We start from the raw sequence: 21,641 nt of genomic DNA on the forward strand, positions 1-21,641 counted from the left end.
ATCTTTTAAGTTAGACCCCGAGTGGAGGGTCATTGTATTCCGAAGTACGGAAGTCATTGTATATAAAGAAAAATAAAGGGGTTTGCATACCCTTCGTCTGTATCCTGTCTACTTACTACAATTAGTGAACATAGCTTTAGTAAGCTCTCTGTTCCTAGTCAGGTCCTTGTATGTTCCCGAAGAAGATTAGAAGAAACATTGAACCTGATAGTGGCGCCCAACGTAGACGAATAACCATGGCCGAGTTTCAAGAAGAACCTGTGCTGCCTGCAGAAATGGCTCAGAATCCAGAAATGCCAGCTGCCGCCCTGGAAGGATTTGGGTACATCGTCCAGACCATGCGCGCTTCGATGAAACCAGAAGCAACATTTAATGGAAACTCACCGGTAACCAGTTTTTTGGAAAAATTGGATGACCACTTCATGCTCTACCCTGTGCACGAGTTTCAAAAAGTTACCTTAGCTACCAGCGCTTTGAGGGGCCAAGCGCTTAACTGGTTCAAATGTATCGGCAGAAGTCTCTTGGGTCAAGCAGGAAGTCCCACCTATACTTATGAAAATTTCAAGACTGCCCTACTAAAAGCCTTCCCTGTTGTAAGGGATCGTGCGAAATTAGAAACGGAACTTTTTAGCATATATCAACAAAGAATCGAAAACCTGTCGAGCTTTATTTTAAGAAAAATTCACGTTTTCAAGCTCTTGTATGGAAACCGTCCGGATCCTGAAATAATTCAAGTGATTTTGCCGAGGTTACTACCCCAAGTGCAAGACTTTATTGAATTAAGAAATCCCACTACACTGGAAAAGTTATTTGAGCTAGCAATCCAGTTTGAAAGTAGAAGAACGGCGGACGTTGAAAGAAGACGCCAATATCAACAGCGAAACCAATTTGGTACGCCAAGACTACAACAAACTCAAGCATACGGCTACGGAGAAAAAGCGAATCAGTGGGCAAGGAAACCCGAGCATTCAAAAACAGCCGGCGAACGTCGACAGTTCAATAGCAACCCAGGAAAAAAGTCTCAAGGCCAGTGGAGAAAGAAGGAAAGCACGGAAAGGAAAAATAATTTAAACTAAAACGGATTTCTGCTGACGAGAGGGTGTGGAAATTCGAAGGCCACGAAAACCCCTCTTCCTACAAGTTAAATACAGTAATGGTGAAAAATTTGACTCTTCCGAAGATTGAAGTCTTGGTGAATAATATCCCAGCCACCGCACTCCTGGATATCGGCGCGCAGTGTTCCTGTGTGGCAGAAGTCTTTTTTAGAAAGTATTTTCGCAAATACCGCATATATAATGCGGATAATACGACAGTATTAGCGGCGCAAGGAAAAGAATGTCAGTGCGTAGGTAAAGTACCTTTATATATCCATATCAAGGACGAACAAGTAAAGGTGATGTTTTTTATAGTAAAGAATTTGCAAGCACATTTAATCCTAGGAATAGACTTTCTTTCAGACGCACAAGCTACACTGGATTTTAATGAAGCGTCCCTTAGGCTGACAATGAAACCAGTGCGTGTAGAAAAGGTTGAACCGCCAAGGTTAAATCTTGACCACCTGCCTAATGACGAGCAAGATAGAATCCGACAAGTGGTAAGTGAATTTGCTTCCTTATTTAGTGATATTCCAGGATTTACCCAGGTTACTAACCATAGTATTGACACAGGAGATGCATTGCCGGTTCGTCAAAAACCATACCGGTATGATAAGAATAAGGAAAAAATTATAGAATGGCATATTACCGATATGCTACGTAAAAAGATCATAACGCCTATCTCAAGTAGTTATGCTAGTCCGGTGGTTTTATGTAAGAAAAATAATGATTATCCTTTGGAGCATCCAAAAAGGTGGAGATTCGCTATTGATTACCGTAAATTAAATTCCATAACGAAATATCCGGTATATCCGTTACCGATTATAGAAGAAATTTTAAGGAACATAAAATCAACCAAATTTATGACGACTTTAGACTTAACGAATGGTTATTTTCAAATAGGGATCAGGCCTGAGGACGTGCCTAAGACTGCTTTTATAACCAAGTCTGGCACTTATGCATTTTTGCGAATGCCGTTTGGCCTTTCAGGCGCCCCAGCAACATTTCAGCGATGCATGGACATTGTGTTAAGACCTGTTCTCGGAAAGTCCACATTTATCTATTTAGACGATATCATTATTACTAGTGATAATCTAGACCAACATGTACAGGATTTAAGACAGGTGTTTTCTTTATTAAATGAGGCCGGTCTAAAAGTTAATGTCGAAAAATGCAAATTTGCAGCCCCTGAATTAAAATATTTAGGTTACAAAATATCGCAAAAAGGGATCGAGACAGATGAATCAAAAATAATCGCTGTACAAAAGTATCCGACTCCAAACACGGCAAAGAAGCTCTCTTCTTTTCTAGGAATTTGTTCATATTATAGGTCCTTTATAAAAGATTTTGCGGCTATCGCTGAGCCATTGTTAAAATTAAAAAGGAAAAAGGCAAGATTCTCGTGGACGGCCGAAGCCAATAGTGCTTTCGAAAAATTAAAACAAGCATTAACGCAAGCCCCTGTGTTGAAATTTCCTGAAAAGGATGAAAATTTAGAAATTTCAGCGGATGCTTCGGATTATGCGGTAGGAGCGGTACTTTCGCAAAATCAGCAACCCGTGGCATTTTTTAGCCGAACTTTAAATCAAACACAAAGAAACTATTCCGTGACCGAGAGAGAGGCACTTGCAGTTCTGTTAGCAGTGCAAAAGTTCCGAGTCTATTTTGGAAAGGCGCCGATAACAGTATATTCTGATCATGCGGCAGTAACTAGATTGTACTCAGGGAAAAATTTATCCCCAAGGTTAATAAGATGGGCACTCAAGCTGCAAGAATATAATCTGGTAATCAAGCATACCCCCGGAAAGGAAAATATCGTAGCAGATGCCCTGTCACGAATTAAATTAGAGGAACAGGGTAATACCGTAAAAGTTGCAATGCTGACAGCGTGTACAATAAATTCCCGAGAAACTGTAATAACTGAACTGGGTAAGGATCCTGAGTTTGGAAGTATTTATGAGTATTTGAAGGATCCTGAAAATTTTAGCCACCAAGATATTGTGGCGATAAGAAATAGGGCGGCCCATTACGAACTAATAGATGGTCTATTATTTTATACAAAAACTACGAATTCCAACAACGAATTTCGACCTGTTATCCCAGCTAGTCTTAGATTAAATATCCTGCAAGAGCTCCATGACAGCCCTTTAGCTTCTCATGCTGGTATTCGAAAAACTATCCAACGCATACGCGAGGCAGTCTACTTTCCTGAACTGCAAAAGTTAACAAGGGCGTATGTCCAGTCCTGCCCAACATGTCAAGCCGTTAATTATATTAATTTCCGCCCAGCCGGGTTTCTAAAAAGTATTAAATCCGAATTTCCAAATGAAATAATTGGCATCGATTTATTGGGCCCTTTCCCCAAAAGTCAGTTAAATAAAAGTCGCTATCTCCTTGTTATGGTTGATCATTTTAGTAAATGGACCGAAATTGTTCCCTTAAAACGAGCCTCCGCGAAATTAGTTACTGATTCTGTTTTAAATAAATATAATTTAAAATACGGGGCGCCCCTAAAAGTTATATCGGATAATGGTCCTCAATTTGTAAGTAATATATTTGAAGACATGTGCAAAAACTGGGCATACGTCATTTAAAAATGGTCCCGTATCGGCCGCAACCAAATATAGCGGAACGGGTCAACAGAAATATAGTGAAAATTATCCGTAGTTATGTTAAAAATTTTCATAAAAGCTGGGATAACTATGTCAATGAATTTGCTTTCGCCCTTAGGACCGCAAAACATGATACAATGGGAAAAACTCCTGCTGAGTTATTTCTAGGCAGAAAGATTATAACACCGTTAGATAAACTATTTTATGTGCAACAAAGAGCCCCAGAATTTAAAATGGGTGATATAGAAAAACTAATAAAAGAAGCAAAAAAGAATACGGAAGTAGCACAAAGAAAACAGAAATTATATTATGATTTGAAACGACGGGGAGTAACTTATAAAGTAGGGGATGAAGTTTTAAAAATTAAGCATTCACTTTCTTCAGCACCAGAAGATAAAACTGCCAAATTTTTTCCACGATTTGAAGGACCATATGTTATAGAAAAAATAACTCACGCTGTTGTAGTGTTAAAGGCCAGAAATGGTGAAACCTGTTCCGCAAATATTGATCAAATTAAGCCCTACTTCGATCGTAATAAAATGCAAATCTTTTCAGATCTTTTGCAAGATCCGGCACGGCAGACACCGCAGGTACAAGTTCCAGAGGTGGGAAAACGACAAGTACAAGGGCAAGCCAATGAGAGACAGAAGCAAGTGAAAAGAAAATTGCCCCGTGGAAAAATTGAAGGTAAAAAGAAAAAGAAGTCGTTCCACCGTCCAGAAAACAGAGTTCACGAACACCCCCAGAATGAAGAAGGGAGAAGGACGACGTATGTGAAGAGGACCGGGAGAAAGGACGGCAACTATAACCCGGCTGTGAAACGGAAGATTGACTCATCCGACAGAACTCTCCGCAGCAAAAGTCGCCGAACTGCGGAAGGGCCATCAGCGGCGGAGGAAAAAGTACAAGAAAAATTTGAACGGCCAACAACGAGGTCCAAGCAGGATCACGACAGAAGTTTCCCGGTTCCACCAAGACCACAAGCAGAGCACAAAAGGAAGATGTTCAAGGGTGGCCGTAGTGGTGAAAAACGGAAGCTTCCAAATGAAAGCACTGAAGGGCGAGCCCGTACAAGAAGGAGGATAAACCAGGCTAATATCTGCAGTACCTTTAAAGACTGGGCCCAGAAAAGGATGTCCGAATATTACAAAGATAAGTAAAATTTTATGTTACTTTGCAAACTTAAGTTAATCTTTCATTCTTACTGCAAGTGGCAGATTTCAAGAAGTTTTACCTCATGCGAGGTCTACCTTTATCGCCAAAAGGGCGAGAAATGAGTTGTGACCGATTTTCTTATTATGTTTTTAAATTACTCGTGCGTAAAACTAAAGTTCATGTATAATAGCGTTGTATAAAGACTTAAATATTGTAAAAAGTTATTGTATAAATTTTATTTAAAACATTCTAGCAAGAAAGAAGTTTTAGTCTGAAAGACTTTTTGAAATGTAGTATTATTTCAATGTAGAAAGAATTGGCACTTGCTTTGAAAAGAATAGAAGTTAACAATGTACTACTAATGTATGTTTTCAAATGTGTAAAATTAACGGCATGTTGATATGTTCTTATATACATGTGAACTGTTATTTTAAATGTTAAGAAATACCGTGATATGGTAAAAGTGAAAGTAATGTTAAAAATTTGTTATTCGTGTGACTGTAAAGATTAAATCATGGCGAATATGTGGTAAAGGTTGAATGATGTAGTTAGGCTCTCTGACGCTACACTTTAGAGTTAGCCACTTTTAGAATAGTACCTCAGGGTTAGAGTTGAAAGTAGGGTGTGTTAAGAGGTCTCGTTATGTTGAATTTTAACACGTTAGTGTTTTGATTGTAGGAGGAAGTGTGGCACACGTAGACAGAAACACATTCGTGTTTGGTGTTCTTTTACAACACATGTCAGAGAGCACGGGGAGAGATAATTAAAATAGTCACGAATGAAATAAGAATGTTAAGAGAAGTATATTCTATATGTTATTTGCAATGTCATTGTGTAACATTTCATTAAACTAGTTTTCCTTCCAGATCTCTGGAAGAAACCAGAATTGAATAAAGCTCCTGTTTAGATGCAGTACAGATAAAAAAAAAAAAGATTGTTGTAGATCCTGGGAGCTGCTATTGTAACAAATCTCTTTCTTTTAAATTTTCTAGTTTCTAACGAAGTTATGATTGTAAAAGGTTGGCCTCGCGTTATATTCTAGAGCTAAAAGTTTTCAACAAGGTCGTTTTAGACCTCAGTTTCAAACTAATTAACTCTGGCGGGAAGTATGTAAGGATCTTAAGTTTTACTAACGTTTATTTTATTTTAAATCTTTACTATCACTTCTTATTTTCTACTTCCGGCCAGAATTATAAGCGTTAAGGATTTTATGCAAAGTTTGTCTGGCGAACGCCAAGTATTTAAGTGTGGCCTTTTTGCCAAGCAGAAGAGAGAGGAAGCAGTGAGTTCGAAGCAGGCCGCTTACCTTAGAAGTTACGCAGTTGCTATTTGCCTTCCAGGCCAGAGGTTTTAATCCTCTTGATAAATTAAACGTATTGTAGTGTTCACAGTCTCTGTGCTACATACGCTTCCTGTTATTATAAGGCCAATCTTCCATGTGTATTATTCTAAAGTTAAATTAGAGTTTAGTTTTATTTTGATATCTTTTGCGTTAGACCCCGAGTGGAGGGTCATTGTATTCCGAAGTATGGAAGTCATTGTATATAAAGAAAAATAAAGGGGTTTGCATACCCTTCGTCTGTATCCTGTCTACTTACTACAATTAGTGAACATAGCTTTAGTAAGCTCTCTGTTCCTAGTCAGGTCCTTGTATGTTCCCGAAGAAGATTAGAAGAAACATTGAACCAGATAACATTACTACATATTTTATTTTATATGTAGCACTGTTATATTGCTAATTAAAATATTTCTCTTTCAATGCAATTTAATTAGCCTCATCTGTATGCTTGCAATTACTACTTGGGGGAGGCAATCAATATATATGTAAGAAAAATAAAGAATATGTAAAAGATTAAATTTGCAACGTACATTTCCCTTCTCAATTCTGAAAATAGTAACCTCTATTTGCCCTGCATCATTTCTAGATTAATCCATGTCATATAATTCTTACGTAATTCTGATGATGTAAATGGAACTAAAACTCTAACAGCCAATACGAATTTTATAGCATTATTAACTATCCAATCAAAATGCATTGAGAACCAAAACTAACGCAGTCTGAATTAAGATTTCACCCTGAACATAATTGCACTTGCCTAGCTGGACTGTTGTGTGTCTGCTCCTTCTATCTTACTGTATATTTATCTAAAATGTAAGTTTTCTGGAGTAGGCACAATTAATGCGCCAACTTGTTTGTGGCCACAACATGTTTACTGAAATTAAAAATCAAGATTTAATTTGCCTTCGCTACAAGAATACGTAAAGTAGCAATTTGCGTGCGCTTTTCAGAGCCCAAAGATGTCTGGCAGGAAGAGTTTCGCGAGTGATATAACCTATATTCCTGACGATATTTCTGACACTGATAGTAGTTCTGACTCTGATTTCAAGTATATTGAAAATAGTTATAGTGAAACTGATGAGAATTTCTTGGATTCCTCTGCAGATAGTGATGAATCTGAAAATTCAGTGTCTATTGAAAACGTTCGATAGTGGTGCAAAATTGATATGCAAAATATTTTCATTAGTATATATATTTCACTTTTGTATTTTATAAAGTAAATCATAATTTAACCAATATTAATTTTCGAAATTTTTCTTTTACATCATTATTTTTCAATTTCAGTATTCTGACAACCTTTTTCTATGATCTAATTCTATATCGAAAAAAAAAAAAAAAAAAAAGTCTTTTACAAAAAATTTTTGTATATTTTAACTCTAAAATATATGTAGATTTGAAGTATGTAATAAAAATATGCAATTTTTTAAAATACTTTGATAAAAAAAAGTACGCAGTGAGAGGGTTAAACATTGGAACCCACTTTTTAGAAATCGAATCCACAGCAACCCATTTTCTAGCCTATAGAATGAATTTTTTAAGAGATTAACAAATACATTCTTTCATTTATGAGACATTTTATTTGTAAAAACAGAAATTGTTATTTAAAAATATGTATTATATTTCTAATAAGACTTGTAAAATGGGTGAACTTGCTTTCAATTACTGTTGATGATGGCAATGAAATGCAAGTCAATTCGAATTATTTTAAGACACAAGAAAATCAACAACAGCTTGTTTTGATACTTAGTGTTTATTCCTGCTATTGCTGAAAATCTGACTTCACAAAGGTTTGAAGATGTAAAAGGGAGTAAATCTCAAATTTCTGTAGAAAGAATTAAATAAGATTGTTGGACAGGTAATCAGAATAATGTTAATTTAATGTGATAAAAAATAAGTTTTAGAAATGAATTTTTGGACAGGCCGATACATTCTTCAATAGCTTTCAATTATATGCCAACAATAACGTTGTCCTAGAAGAGATGTGCAATCCATTCTTCTTGTTAGCTTTCCATTTCTTCTCTACATTAAAAATTAAAATTTTCTTTCCAAGCATTCAAATATTCATCAGCTTTCAACTATATGCCAAAAGTAATGTTGTCCGGAAGGGATGTGCATTCCATTTCTTCCCTACATTAAAAATTAAAATTTATATGAAAGCATTCAAATATTTTGAGATCTTGGTAATTATGCTATCAGAAATGTTTACATTATTTTCGATTACAATATTTAAAATGTTTCAAAACTCTCATATTAGTGGTCTTCAGTGTTGTTTTTCCATAAAAGCAGTTTCTGATGACTCCTCAAATTTTATCCAGCACTGTAAATATATCTGCACCTTCCACGCTTTTTAAATATGAATTTGATTACGTTCAGTAAATATGTCTGCTAAATGGTGAACAATGAAAATATTGCAGACGGAAACATCCTGGAGAAAACAACACAAGGCAAAAATGTCATTACACAAAACATAATGGAATAAAAGAAAGCAAGGAGAAAACACCGTGCTATAAAATATCATTGTCAAAAATAAAATGGTTAAAAACTTCGCAGTGGAAAAATATCCTCGAAAGTATCTAGTAAAAAATACAGCAACTACAAATCATCGCATGATGATAACATCACAAATATGCATTTTTCAGGCTTTAAAAGTCATAAATGTATATTCACATAATGATTTGTGAGAGCTGGAATGAATGAGGAATATTTTTAAATTTAAGTCTTCCTAATGACTAAAGCGACCTAGTTTCCATTGATGTTCCCCTGCTGAAATGGATAGCAACACTGACTGAGTGGTAAAGTCACTGAATGTTGGTAGCTGATATGTTTCATCAAAACTAACAAATCAGCATCCAAATGATTAACTACATGCTATACATGAAAATTTTAGTTACATTTTGGATTGCAACAAAACAAGATTTAATTTTCACTAAATATCAGATTAACAAATGTGAAAGAAAATATTCTGAAATTAACTAAACAATTTTAATAGAGGTAACATGCAGTTATTCATCTTCCTTTTCCTTCTCTATTTTTAGATTCTATTTTTTATGAAAAAATACCAAAATTAATTACATTTATTAATTCATTATATAAGCTTAAAATGCAATTAATTCCTATAAGCAACATGAATTTTCTATTTGTTTTCAATTTTTAAATGCTTCAATTTCTTTTTTCAGCAAAAATTTATAACTCCAAAATATGAAATATTTCCCATTATCTTCATGCCATAATTTGTAGGTGCTTCATTTTCTTACTAAGATATTTTCAACAATGTTTCTAAACTGCAAAGTTTTTTACCACTTTATTTTCGATGACAATGTTTTGTACTTCAATATTTTAGAATTGTGGTGTTTTCTTCCACAATGTTTTGTCCGACAACATTTTCACCTGCGCTGTTTTATCCGTGACATTTTTACCCGTAACCCTGCTAAATATGTGAGCTTTCAAACAAATTTCAGATTGCATAACAATTTTACTAATTCGTTTCTATTGTTCAACAATACTTAGCTTCTTCACTAAATTCCACAAGTTTTGCTAGCACTTTCCCTCTCAATAGCCAACATATTCTTATATGCAGAAATGATTGGTGGTTGCTACCATCTCTTTGAAAAGCTTTTCAAATAAACATGATTATAATAGTCTTGATTTTATCAAATTCCTTATTTCAAAACAATGTTCAAATTATTTAAAAAATTATCTGGCACAGATTTTTGATACTAGTGCTTTCCTATAAATGTTACAGCAAGTCCACGGTCCATTTGAATTAACTGCAATCACTTTAAGTGACAACACTGCTCCTTTTAGTGCACATAGCTTGTGTACCATCTTATATCTCTCAATACATTTCATCCAATTTAAATCTTTCAGATTTTATATAAGTGCCAAGAGCATTGATCATTTCTTCACTAGTTTCTCAAACAATTGATTAACAAAATAACATATTACCATGAGATTTGCTGTTCCATTTGCAATGTATACACATAAGCAGCTGGAACAAATCTTTTATATTAGTACATTCATCCAGTTGCAGAGAGAAAAAATTACTCTAGGTAACTCTTTGGAGCAGCTGATTTTCTGCCTACTGAGAAATTTTATCAATTCGGTGAGTTACTGTGTTATTTGAAAGAGGTAATATTTCAACTTCCCATAACTTCTTTTAACTAAATAGAACTTCAAATGCATTCTTTATCAATGGCAGCATTAAAGTTTTGTTAACTGTATGTGTTTTATCAGGTTTCCTAATTTAATAACAAATCAGATGTAAAGCATGTATAGCATTTTCACGTATCTTGGTGAAATGCAAAAGGTTTGTTTCTGAAATTTTCAATAAATCTAGTTTTCTTTTGAAAAAATCAACAGACTGATTTTTTATGATGTCTTAATGTGCCAACATAATTTACTCGGGTGCATGCTTCACTCAGGTTTAGGATTATTTTCATGTTCAATCTATGAAAATCCTAATACTAAGCAGTCAGAGTCTTACTTCCTTAAAGCATTGCTCTGTTTCAGTCTCCTTGAATTTGAATTAAAATGTTTGCTTTCATTTGCAGTTAGGGCCTTCTTCATCAATCACTTATCCATAATGCATATGCAATAAAATAAATGAAAAAACAACAAAAATAAACATTACAAGTAACACAAATCATAACGAACTGCTGTGAAATTAATGCATACAAAAACTGAATTGAATGTTTATTGTCAAAAGGTATTTCTGATTAGGTGGGCAAGGTCTGAGGTACTGCATGGAACTGTAATACAGTTAAAAGTCTTTAACCCGCACTCGTTGGGACATTGGCGATTCCGGATTATCGGTTTTTCCGGATGATAGATCATCAGTTTAAATCTGGTAAGATGGCATGCAGAAATTATAAAATTAAAAATATGAAACTGTAATTTATGAAATAAAGAGCAATTATGATCTAAAGGGTATCAAAATTTACAAATAAAAAAAAAGGCTTAATATTTATTTGTTTACTTTATTAAACATTTCTTTCAATGTGTGCATGCGTAAAGCATATATTACGCATAGTCGAAATTAGAAAATTGCAACCAGAAAACTATTTGATGTGTATTCGTGATATTTATAATGATGAGGAATTTTATTCAAATCATATCAAAGACGGAGTACATCAAGATGAAATACTACATTTAGTAAGGAATTATAAGCCGAATAAAATAAAAACAACTGCCCTGAAGATAAGGATGGTGCTGACAGATCAACTTCCAGTTCATTGCACGCTGCGACGTTCCCCCCCCCCTCACTGCAAAGCAGCGTAAAATTGATAAATAGATTTAGGAATGGTTAGAGAAACAAAGGATATGCCTTTATCCATTTTTTGCAGCAATTCCACTTTTTGCTTGATGGAAATCGAAATATGCTTTCACTTTGTAGATCCTTTGGCAGCTCCAGAATTGGAAATTCTTTTTGACATAATCAATAGTTCATGCTTACTTTTATAAAATTGCTCTAACAGTCTGCAAAACACAGTAAGCCGGGTCCAATTAGAAGATTAAGGAACAACGCAATCTGCAACATTAACTGAAATAGATAATTAGATAATTTTAGCTTAGCTCATACTGTCCGTTATACATTAAACGTGCATGCGTAAAGGTGTTATGCGCATGCGCAGAAAGTTTGTAGCTTTGAGGTCCGGATTATAGATCATTCCGGATTAAAGATTTTTTAACTGTAACTTGTAGGCGAATCATTGGAAAACAACAGGACCTTACCAACCGGTCGTCGATTAATCGACTTTTGATCCCCAGCGCTTACCGACCGATCGTCAATTAATCGACTTGATCTTTCTGTTAGATTGACAAGTAGCAAGCACTTTGCATTCTTTATTCAGATAATCGGTGCTTTGTTCTAAGCTTTAGCCCTTAGAAATGAATGGAAAGGATAGTCTAGGCGAGTTTTATCTTGACAACCTGTCAGATTGTCTTGACTGCCGTTCAGCAAGTAGTACTGATGACGAAAGTGATAGCAGTAGTATAGCCATTCGAAAGCGATGTCCTGTACCGCTAATATACAGTGATTCAGAAGACGAAGAGATGAATAATAATGTTGAAGACAACAATGATACATGGTCAACGAACGACAAGAGTATAATTTTGGAACCTTTCAAAAGCAGCTCTGGCGTAAAGATTATGCCAAGTTCCTCCAAAACGTAATGGATATTGTGAATTTATTCATTGGAAGTGACCTGATTGAGCACTTCGTGAGGGTGTCTAATAGATATCATTATCAAATTCTGGAAAAATATAGAATTACATAAAAAACGAAAAAATGGAAAGACGTCACGGTGACTGAAATGAAGAAACTTTTGGGCCTGATCATTTTCATGGGACAATTAAAGAAGGACGTTCTCTACGATTATTGGTCTACAGACCCATCTATAGAAACGCCGTTCTTCTCGAAGGTTATGAGCAGGAACAGATTTTTACAAATAATGCAAAGCTGGCATTTTTGTAATAATAACGATATTTCTCCCAATTCGCACAGGCTGGTGAAGGTCCATGATTATTTCAAGGAAAAATTTAACAACATATATAAACCAGATCAACAATTGTCTCTAGATGAATGTTTAATTCCGTGGAGAGGTAGACTGTCAATCAAAACATATAATCCGGCAAAAATTACAAAATATGGAATACTGGTTAGAATGCTGTCTGAAGCTCGTACAGGATACATATCCAACTTTTGTGTGTATGCTGCTGATGGAAAAAAATTAGAAGAGACAGTATTATCGGTCATTGGACCGTATAAGAACATGTGGCACCATATATATCAAGATAATTATTATAATAGTGTCAACATAGCTAAAAAAATTTTTTTAAATGAATTGCGAGTGTGCGGGACAATTCGAAAGAACAGAGGTCTTCCTCAAATACTTCAAACGGTCAAGCTTTCAAGAGACCAACATCAATTTCTTAGAAATGGCCATATTTTATTACAAGTATAGAATAATGGCAAAAGGAATGTAAACATGATAACAACAATACATTTTGCACAAATGGCGGAATCTAGAAACAGAAGCAGAACATCAGATTGCCCCATACAAAAGCCTATTTCAATAATAGATTATAATAAATACACTGAAGTGACAAAAGTCATGGGATAGCAATATGCAAATATACAGATGGCAGTAGTATCACGTAGAAAATGTATAAATGCGAAGTGCTTTGGCAGGACTTTCATTTGTGTTCAAGTTATTCATGTGAAGAGGCTTTGACGTGATTATGGCCGCACGACGAGAATTAACAGACTTTGAACGCGGAATGGTAGTTGGAGCTAGACGCATGGGTCATTCCATTTCGGATATCGTTAGGAAATTCAACATTCTGAGATCCACAGTGTCAAGAGTGTGCCGAGAGTATCTAATTTTAGGCATAACATCCCACCATGGACAGCGCAGGGGCTGACCACCTGCACTTAACGACCGAGACCAGCGACGTCTGCGTAGAGTTGTCAATGTTCACAGACAAGCAACACTGCATCAAATAACCACAGAAATCAATGTGGGATGTACGAGGGATGTGTCCGATAGGACAGTGCGGCGAAATTTGTCTTCCTTGGGCTATGCCAGCAGAAGACCGACTCCAGTGCCTTTACTGACAGCACGACATCACCTGCAGTGACTCTCGTGGGCTCGTGAGCATATCGGTTGGTCCCTAAACGAATGGAAAACCGTGGCTTGGTCAGATGAGTCACGATTTCAGTTGGTAAGAGCTGATGGTAGGGTTCGAGTGTGGCGCAGATCCCACGAAGCCATGGACCCAAGTTGTCAACAAGGCACTGTTCAAGCTGGTGGTGGTTCCATAATGGTCTGGGCTGTTTTTACATGGCATGGACTCGGTCCTCTGGTGCAACTGAACCGATCAGTGACTGGAAATGGATACCTTCAGCTACTTGGAGACCACTTACAGCCATTCATGGACTTCATGTACTCAAACAACGATGGGATTTTTATGGATGACAATGCGCCATGTCACCGGGCCACAATTGTTCGCGATTGGTTAGAAGAACATTCTGGACAATTCCAGCGAATGATATGGCCACCTAGATCGCCTGACATGAATCCCATCGAACATTTATGGGACATCATCGAGAGGTCAGTTCGTGCCCAAAACCCTGCACCGTCAACAATTTCACAATTATGGACGTCTATCGAGGCAGCATGGCTCAATATTCCTGAAGGGGACTACCAATGACTTGTTGAGTCCATGCCACGTCGAGTTGCTGCACTTCGCTGGGCAAAAGGAGGACCGACAAAATATTAGGAGATATCCCATGACTTTTGTCACTTCAGTGTATATGAAGGGCGTAGATCAATATCTGTCCTATTACTCCATTTTTAGGAAGACAAAAAAATTAATGAAACGTGTCGTAATGCTCTTCATCAATAGTGCACTTTTTAACTCCTTTAAAGTATAAACAACTCTGAACGGACAGAAGATTACATATAAAAATTTTCTGCACAAAGTGGCACTTTCATTGATAGAAGACTGTGAAACTGAAGAACAAGATAAGGATTTACCTAATTCTGAACCCACAAGAACCACATCTCGATTTGATCATCCCAGAAGACTGGCAAATTTCGGAAAGCATAAACTAGTAAATATAGTGACCAGCGGTCAATGTAAAAAACCCCTACGACAATGCAGAATTTGTGCAAGTAAAAAAAACTAAGCAGAACAGGTTTCGCTTGTAAATACTGCAACGTCTCACTACACAAAGGTGACTGTTTCAAGCGCTATCATAGTTTAAAAAAATATTAAATAACTTTTTTTGACGAATATTGTTATATAGATTATGGTATATTTTATGTAAATAATAAACTGAAAACAATTGTAATAGATAAAATAAATATTGTTTAACACTAATATGATTAAAGTAAAAGATTTTATTAAATTTCGTTACCCTACAATAACACGAAGCGTACAATTTTACCAGAGTTTAAGAAAAGCACATATATTCCCGCGCGTCAGTCCAGGCCTAAACCGAGCCGGTGTCTCGGACGATCTGTGGCTGAGTGGGCGGTGAAAGGGCATAGTATGTTCGAAACGCTACCGGTTGGTATTGTGTTAAGTGACTTTACTGTTCGACCACTGGTGGCTTTCCACAATAAAGAACATCAGCTAAAGGAAATTAATTTTTTACTTACTTCTTATTCACAGAATTATAATTATATTTTATTCATCTATAACAGGGGTTGGCAAACTATGGGATGATATTTTTTTTACATGAAAAATAAATTACCTGGCTATTATGCAACAGCAAACTATGGGATGATTTTTTTTACAAGCAAAATAAATCCCATGCTATTCATTACATGAAAAATAAATTATGTGCTATTATGCAATGGCTGACAGTTGAGTTGAAATATTGTGAACAATGACCACAATTGGTGCTACTACTGCATTCTCTCACCTGTTGTTTTTAAAAGCACTTCCAACACGAAAATGTTTGTGCATTATGTGCTGCATGAGCATGTTGAGTTTTGCAATAGCAATGCAAGTCTGACAAGGTAGTCTAGGATATTTTGTTCTTTTCATTTTATTTTATTCACTAGTGGAAGTACCCGATGCCAGTTAAGTTAGATTGAGAGTAACACTTCTAACAACAGAGAGAACAATATCGTTCCAATCCTTCTCTAATAATGATGAAAAAAATACAATTCATAGTCACACATTTTTCAGTCTGATGCGATATGTAAACCCACATAAAAATTTTTAATAGAAAAATAAGCTAATTATCTCTCATTATATCAGCAACAATGGCACACAGTTTTGAATGATTTTTGTCTTTCTAATTAAATGGTCATAAAAGCTCAAGTTCCATCCGATATTTTACTTATATTGAATTTTAATCAATTAAATTGTTGCAAAAAATTTAATATAATTGATTAGAAATCAATAATGTGAAGAAACAAACAAAACACTAACAAACATTCTTCTTTATATGTATAAATTTTGTAAAACTCACAAATTTTATATTAACAGACTCTACGATTTGAAAGAGAGCAGTAGCAACAGTTTTCGAAATGAAGCATTTTTATCTCCAACGCGTGAGACTGTTGCCACTCAGAAAAATGAGTGCAAAAATTAGTGCTTTGAGAGTTTTTAATTAATATTTCAGCTAATTAAAGTCGTACAAAAATCGGAATAGTCGAAACGGTCGAATAGTCTTCCCACAAATTTTTGGAATTGGGAATAATGTATTTAATGTTTAGCAATGCTATTTTTATTTAATTGTAAAACTTTAAAATTTTTTATTAACGAACTCTAGAATTTGAAAGCGAGCAGTGGCAACAACTTTCGAAATAAAGCAAATTTTCATCTCCAGCTTGCGAGACTGTTGCCACTCGAAAAAACAAGGGAGAAAATTATCATTTTTCTAAATTTTTAATTAACAGCTCTAATTTTAGCTACTTTTTTTTTTTTTGCAAAAAAGTGGATTTTGACCTTTTCCAAGACCCAGAAAAGACTTGTAGAAAGTTTGGTAATGATAGCTATAGTAATGACTAACCTACCTGCTGTTACCATGACACTTTTGAAATCAAATAAAGTAGACCTTGAATGTTGTGCTTTTAAAGCAGAATGGAGTGCCAATTACTTTGTTATAGAATTAAATAACAAAGTTTTAGGTTTAATATGCAATGACATAATAGTTGTGTGAAAAGATTAACAATATACGTTGTCATTGCCAAACTAAGCACGCAAATGGTATTCAAACCTCACAGAAAATGAATGATCATTAAAATTTGAACATTTATAACAGAATGCATTATCACAATGCAATTTATTCACAAAAATAATTTAAAAAATTATAATGAAGTTGTAACTTGGCTTTCGAACAGCTCATTTATTACCCACAAAAGCAAAACCATTTACTGATTGTGAATTAAATTATGTTTGTTTGTGGCAGTTGAAATAGATATATTTTCATCCAGAAGTGTTTTTAAGAAAACAAATATTAGAAGACTTAAGGACATCAGGAAGCACATCAGAGTCAACTAAAAGACAAGGTAAAAAATTTCAAAGGGTTGTCAGTGGTTCTTGACGAGTTGACAGATATTGCCCAATTGTTGGTGTTTATTTGAGGGGTCAATGCCAAATTTGAGGTGATCGAAGAATTAGCTTCTATGACTAATCTGCATGGGAAAACTACAGGAGAAGATATATTCAAGGAAGTCAAGGAAATGCTAATACAATACAATTTGCAATGGAAATCGGTTAAAATTCATCGCAACTGGCGGTGGAAGACAAATTTTTAAGACTTCTGAAGATGGTAAATATTTAAAAATCTCTAGTAATTCTTTGTATTATTCACTAGAAAGCCCTTTGTGGGAAACATCTCAATCTGTCATGTGTTATTAAACTAGTTGTATGCGTAGTAAACTTCATTTGCTCTTATGTGGACCTAACCCTTGCCAGTTTCATGGATTTTTATTAAAGAGAGAAATATCCTGCTTTCCTTATCATATAGCTGTTTGATTGCTCAGCAATGCAAAAGTTTTCTTGAAATTCTTTGAAATGAGAAAAGTCATAGATATTTTTTTAATGAGAAAAACTGCCTATATTTTTTATTATTGATCAGCAAATAGCTATGGAAATTAGCATTTGTCACAGACGTTGTGGGATATCTCAACAAATTCAATTTAAAATTACAGGTGAAAACAACTATTCACATGTGAAACGTATTTTATGATAAAGGCATATCACCGAAAATTTGCATGGTTCAAAACACAAGTAACATTAAACAAATCTGACCATTTTCCGCACTGTTAAAAAATTTTAGATTAGAAAAATCCCTGTTCCCAAAAACATTTGTACGAAATGTATTTTTTGAACTTGTACTACAATTACAAAGCGTTTTGTGGATCCTGATGAAAGGGGAAAAGATATTTCCATGTTTCAAAATCCATTTAACTGTATAACTGAAGAGCTTCATCACAGCTTCAACTTGAAGTGATATATTTACAAAAGGATATGCTAAAAATGATGTTTTATGAAAAGGATCTAGCTCAATTTTATAAATATGCTGAATTAAAATCATATGCATGGGGATGGATATCCATATTTGGGGGTACTTACTAATGCGAAAAGACATTTTCAAAACTGAAGCACGTAAAATCGTAATTCAGATTATTATTTACACATGACCATTTGAAGCAACTTTAATAGTAGGAAGTATTCATTTTCAACTCCAGCATGACAAAATATTATCTCAGGAAAAACAATTATATTCTTCACATTAGCATTTTTAATCTATTTAATAAGAAAATTTTTTAATAAGTTAATGAATATCTTTTAATTTTTTGGTAGCTATAAGTGTGCATGTTTTCGTACGTGTGTAAGTGTTAGCAAAATGTGTTTAAATAATATGTAAAAATACCAATTCATAATTTAAATTTTTTTTTTTTTTTTTTTTTTTTTTTTTGCACTGTGAGAAAATTACCCATTCATATCTTTATGCTTGCTATTTGGCCTGCTGAACTTAAAATTTTCACAACGTGGCCCTTTATAAAAAATGTTTGGTAACCCTTGGCAAGGTATTACGAAGGCAGGCGCCAGATGTGGAAATTATTTTGATTAATTGATAGATGGCGCTAGCGTTGCACGTTAACGTGACGCAACGTGCCTTCTGAATTTCTATAGACTCTCCACCGGCAGCTCAATAGATAGATGTCTGATGGTTCACACACTATTTGATTAGGAACACTTCGGTTCCTATTTTTCGATTATGAAAGCATATAGATTTGTTTGTCAACTGAACCACCATATTTAGATCAATGATCTGTAAATATTGTACATATTAAAAGTTACATTTTAAAAGTGATTGATGTCGATTTATAGATATTAGAATATTTTGAAACACCAGAAAACCTCTGTGGCTGCACCAGGCAGTGGTAATTAATTTTAAAGTGGCAAAATGTTTAGTCTTTAGGGAATCATTGGGCGGCACAATATATGAACTGCAGAGATGCACCGGGTGGCAAAATGTCTAGCACCAACAACGAACACTACTATACTGTTCATTCCGAATCTAGAACTCTTTTGTGATTTTCAGACTACAGATGGCACTAATATGCTATAACTGATTAGGGCTAGTGTTCTGATGTAGGAAGTAAGTGTAGTGTACTGTCATAGAATTCTGTTATTTCCTCCTATTTATTGTGCTACATAAAGGATTAGCATTTAAATCAGGTTCATATACTTACTTTCTTGATAAACTCAGATCACAAAAACTAGAATTTCTTTTTATTGAATTGAACTTTTGATGACTGATTTTTAATTTTATGATTAGTCAATTAAATATCTTTATTATATGTATATTTAGCCTCATTTTCATACATGCAATAAATTTCTTTGATACTACAAATATGTACTTCTTATACTTGCTACAAGATCTGCTTTCACATCGTAAGTTTAAATAAATTTTAAAACTGAATTTCAGTTCATAATAATAACGGAAATAATAAAAAAAATAAAATAAAATAATAATAATAAAAAAAACATACATTTATCCAAAAAGAACAAAAAAAATTTAATTCATTATTACAGATTTGAATCTAAACCATCACTACCATATTGCAAAATATTAAAACAGAACATTTTTTGGCTGTTACATGCAATAAATTACTTTGTAATTTTGAAATACTATAGGGTATTATTTAAATAGAGAAATTTTGAAAAAATTAGTTCATATTCAAGAGAAAAAAATTCGGTGAATATTACATCAGTAAATGAATAAGAATTCTACCATACATTTCATTGGAATGTTTTGGGAAAATTATTTGATTACTTTGTATTTTACTGCAGAAATAATAAGCCATTTCCCAATAAGTTAAATAAATTTCAAACAACTTTTATTTTTTTAGCTGCCTCACCACAGATACACCACTGTTAATTTCTTCCAGTTTTATCTATTAGCCTGAACGAAACATAATTCTTTCAGAGGAAACTCAAACCTGCATATTACGCAATTTTTTACATAACTGATGATCAAGTAATTTTTAGGCAACATTCATACACCTTAATAGCTTGAACACTAGAAATGTGAAGTTCTTAGGAACTGAATATGCCACTTACTGTAGTATATTACTTTAAAACAGGCACGTCAAAGTCCTTTCAGACCCCCCGTCCCCAATTTACAATCGTAACTCATGTCATCACGGAGTAGTATTTATTTTCTGTATCTAATTTCAGATTGTAGTTCAAGTGAGCCTGCATTTGTGCACTTTTCATGAAGAAAATACACTTAATGGAAATAAAGTGAGATAAAATGTTAAGCAACTTGAGTTTTTTTCTACAGCTGCTGTTCCCAAGATTATGAGTCTAATCAGGTGCAAAAGCAGCCTAAAATTTCCAATTTTAAAGTAACATACTATAAAAACACTTCTTATAATTAATCAGATCAAGACAAGTAAAAGTTCTCTTACTAGGTAAATCAGGAGGTGTATCTTTCTTGACATATTTTCCAGCCACACCATCACTTAGATATTTTAAATCTTTTTTCTTTGATGATAACATGGCTAAATCAAAATGAATAAATATTTAGATACAATAAAACTACAAATCTAAAATACATTTTTATGCTTATTACTAATTATTAAAATACTTAACCGCAGAATTTCAAATATCGCGAGTATAAATTAATTCGCTTCAGCACTTGATGAATTATGTGAATTCTTTAAAAGTTCAGCAGTTCCATACTTTTGCAAAGTACTATTAAACCTTAACGCTGATATATAATATATTATTAAGAAATATATATGGTTTAAGTATGAACTAAAATACGTAAATACATAAATACACAATTTATGTTTTATAACACAAGTCAATACATAAATAAAATCCTTTTTTATATATAATTACAGTCATTTTTCAATATGTCTAATGAAAATGTACGACTCCATTAAAAACTGTAATAAATAACAATGACAAATTATTAAAATTTCTTGGGTTGCTGAAAATTACATGAACTATATTAACGTACCATTTGTTTTATGGGATTTAAATAGCTACACAAATAAAACATTTTTCATAAATATTCTTACAACAAAATGTTAATGTGACAGTTCAGTATAAATTTATGAATCAGACAGTTCAGTATAAATTTATGAAGACATCTTTACAGAAATTACAAAACATTGAAGCTGACAAGTATTTTCAAATCACTTGATTATCAACACATCACAAACCATAGTAGACAGAGAGATGTCTTGTTTTGCATCCACTAAGTCTTTCTGCCCGCAGGTCGAAGCAAATCAAGCTTAGGTGCGTAGGAAATATAAATAGAAAGCGGCAAATTTTGCTTAAGAGAACAGTAATTTCGTAGTGTTTGATACGAAATTGTTAAAGCCAGGTAAAAAAGTGGGTGAAAAAGTATGGTCCAGACTAAATAAAAATAATAATAAATAATAAAAATCTGAAAGC

General features: G+C 34.1%; 1 protein-coding gene across 2 annotated transcripts in view; it reads right to left on the reverse strand.

The window, feature by feature from the left end:
• Positions 1-21,430, reverse strand: part of sav (scaffold protein salvador) — a 78,335-nt gene extending 56,905 nt beyond the window's left edge. The window contains exons 1-2 of one of the 2 annotated variants that reach the window (XM_035352179.2): positions 21,263-21,430; positions 20,645-20,737 (exon numbers count right to left, since the gene is read on the reverse strand). In XM_035352179.2, the coding sequence (XP_035208070.1) occupies positions 20,645-20,735 (91 nt within the window). In that variant the 5' untranslated portion in view covers positions 20,736-20,737; positions 21,263-21,430. Of the gene's footprint in view, positions 1-20,644; positions 20,738-21,201 lie in introns of both variants that reach the window. The other variant, XM_035352178.2, reaches the window with a different exon arrangement.
• Between the last annotated feature and the right edge of the window lie 211 nt (positions 21,431-21,641).

Source organism: Stegodyphus dumicola, chromosome 7 (assembly GCF_044657685.1).
Source record: "Stegodyphus dumicola isolate Sdum_Otavi_A_Nest chromosome 7, ASM4465768v1".
NCBI lineage: Eukaryota > Metazoa > Arthropoda > Arachnida > Araneae > Eresidae > Stegodyphus > Stegodyphus dumicola.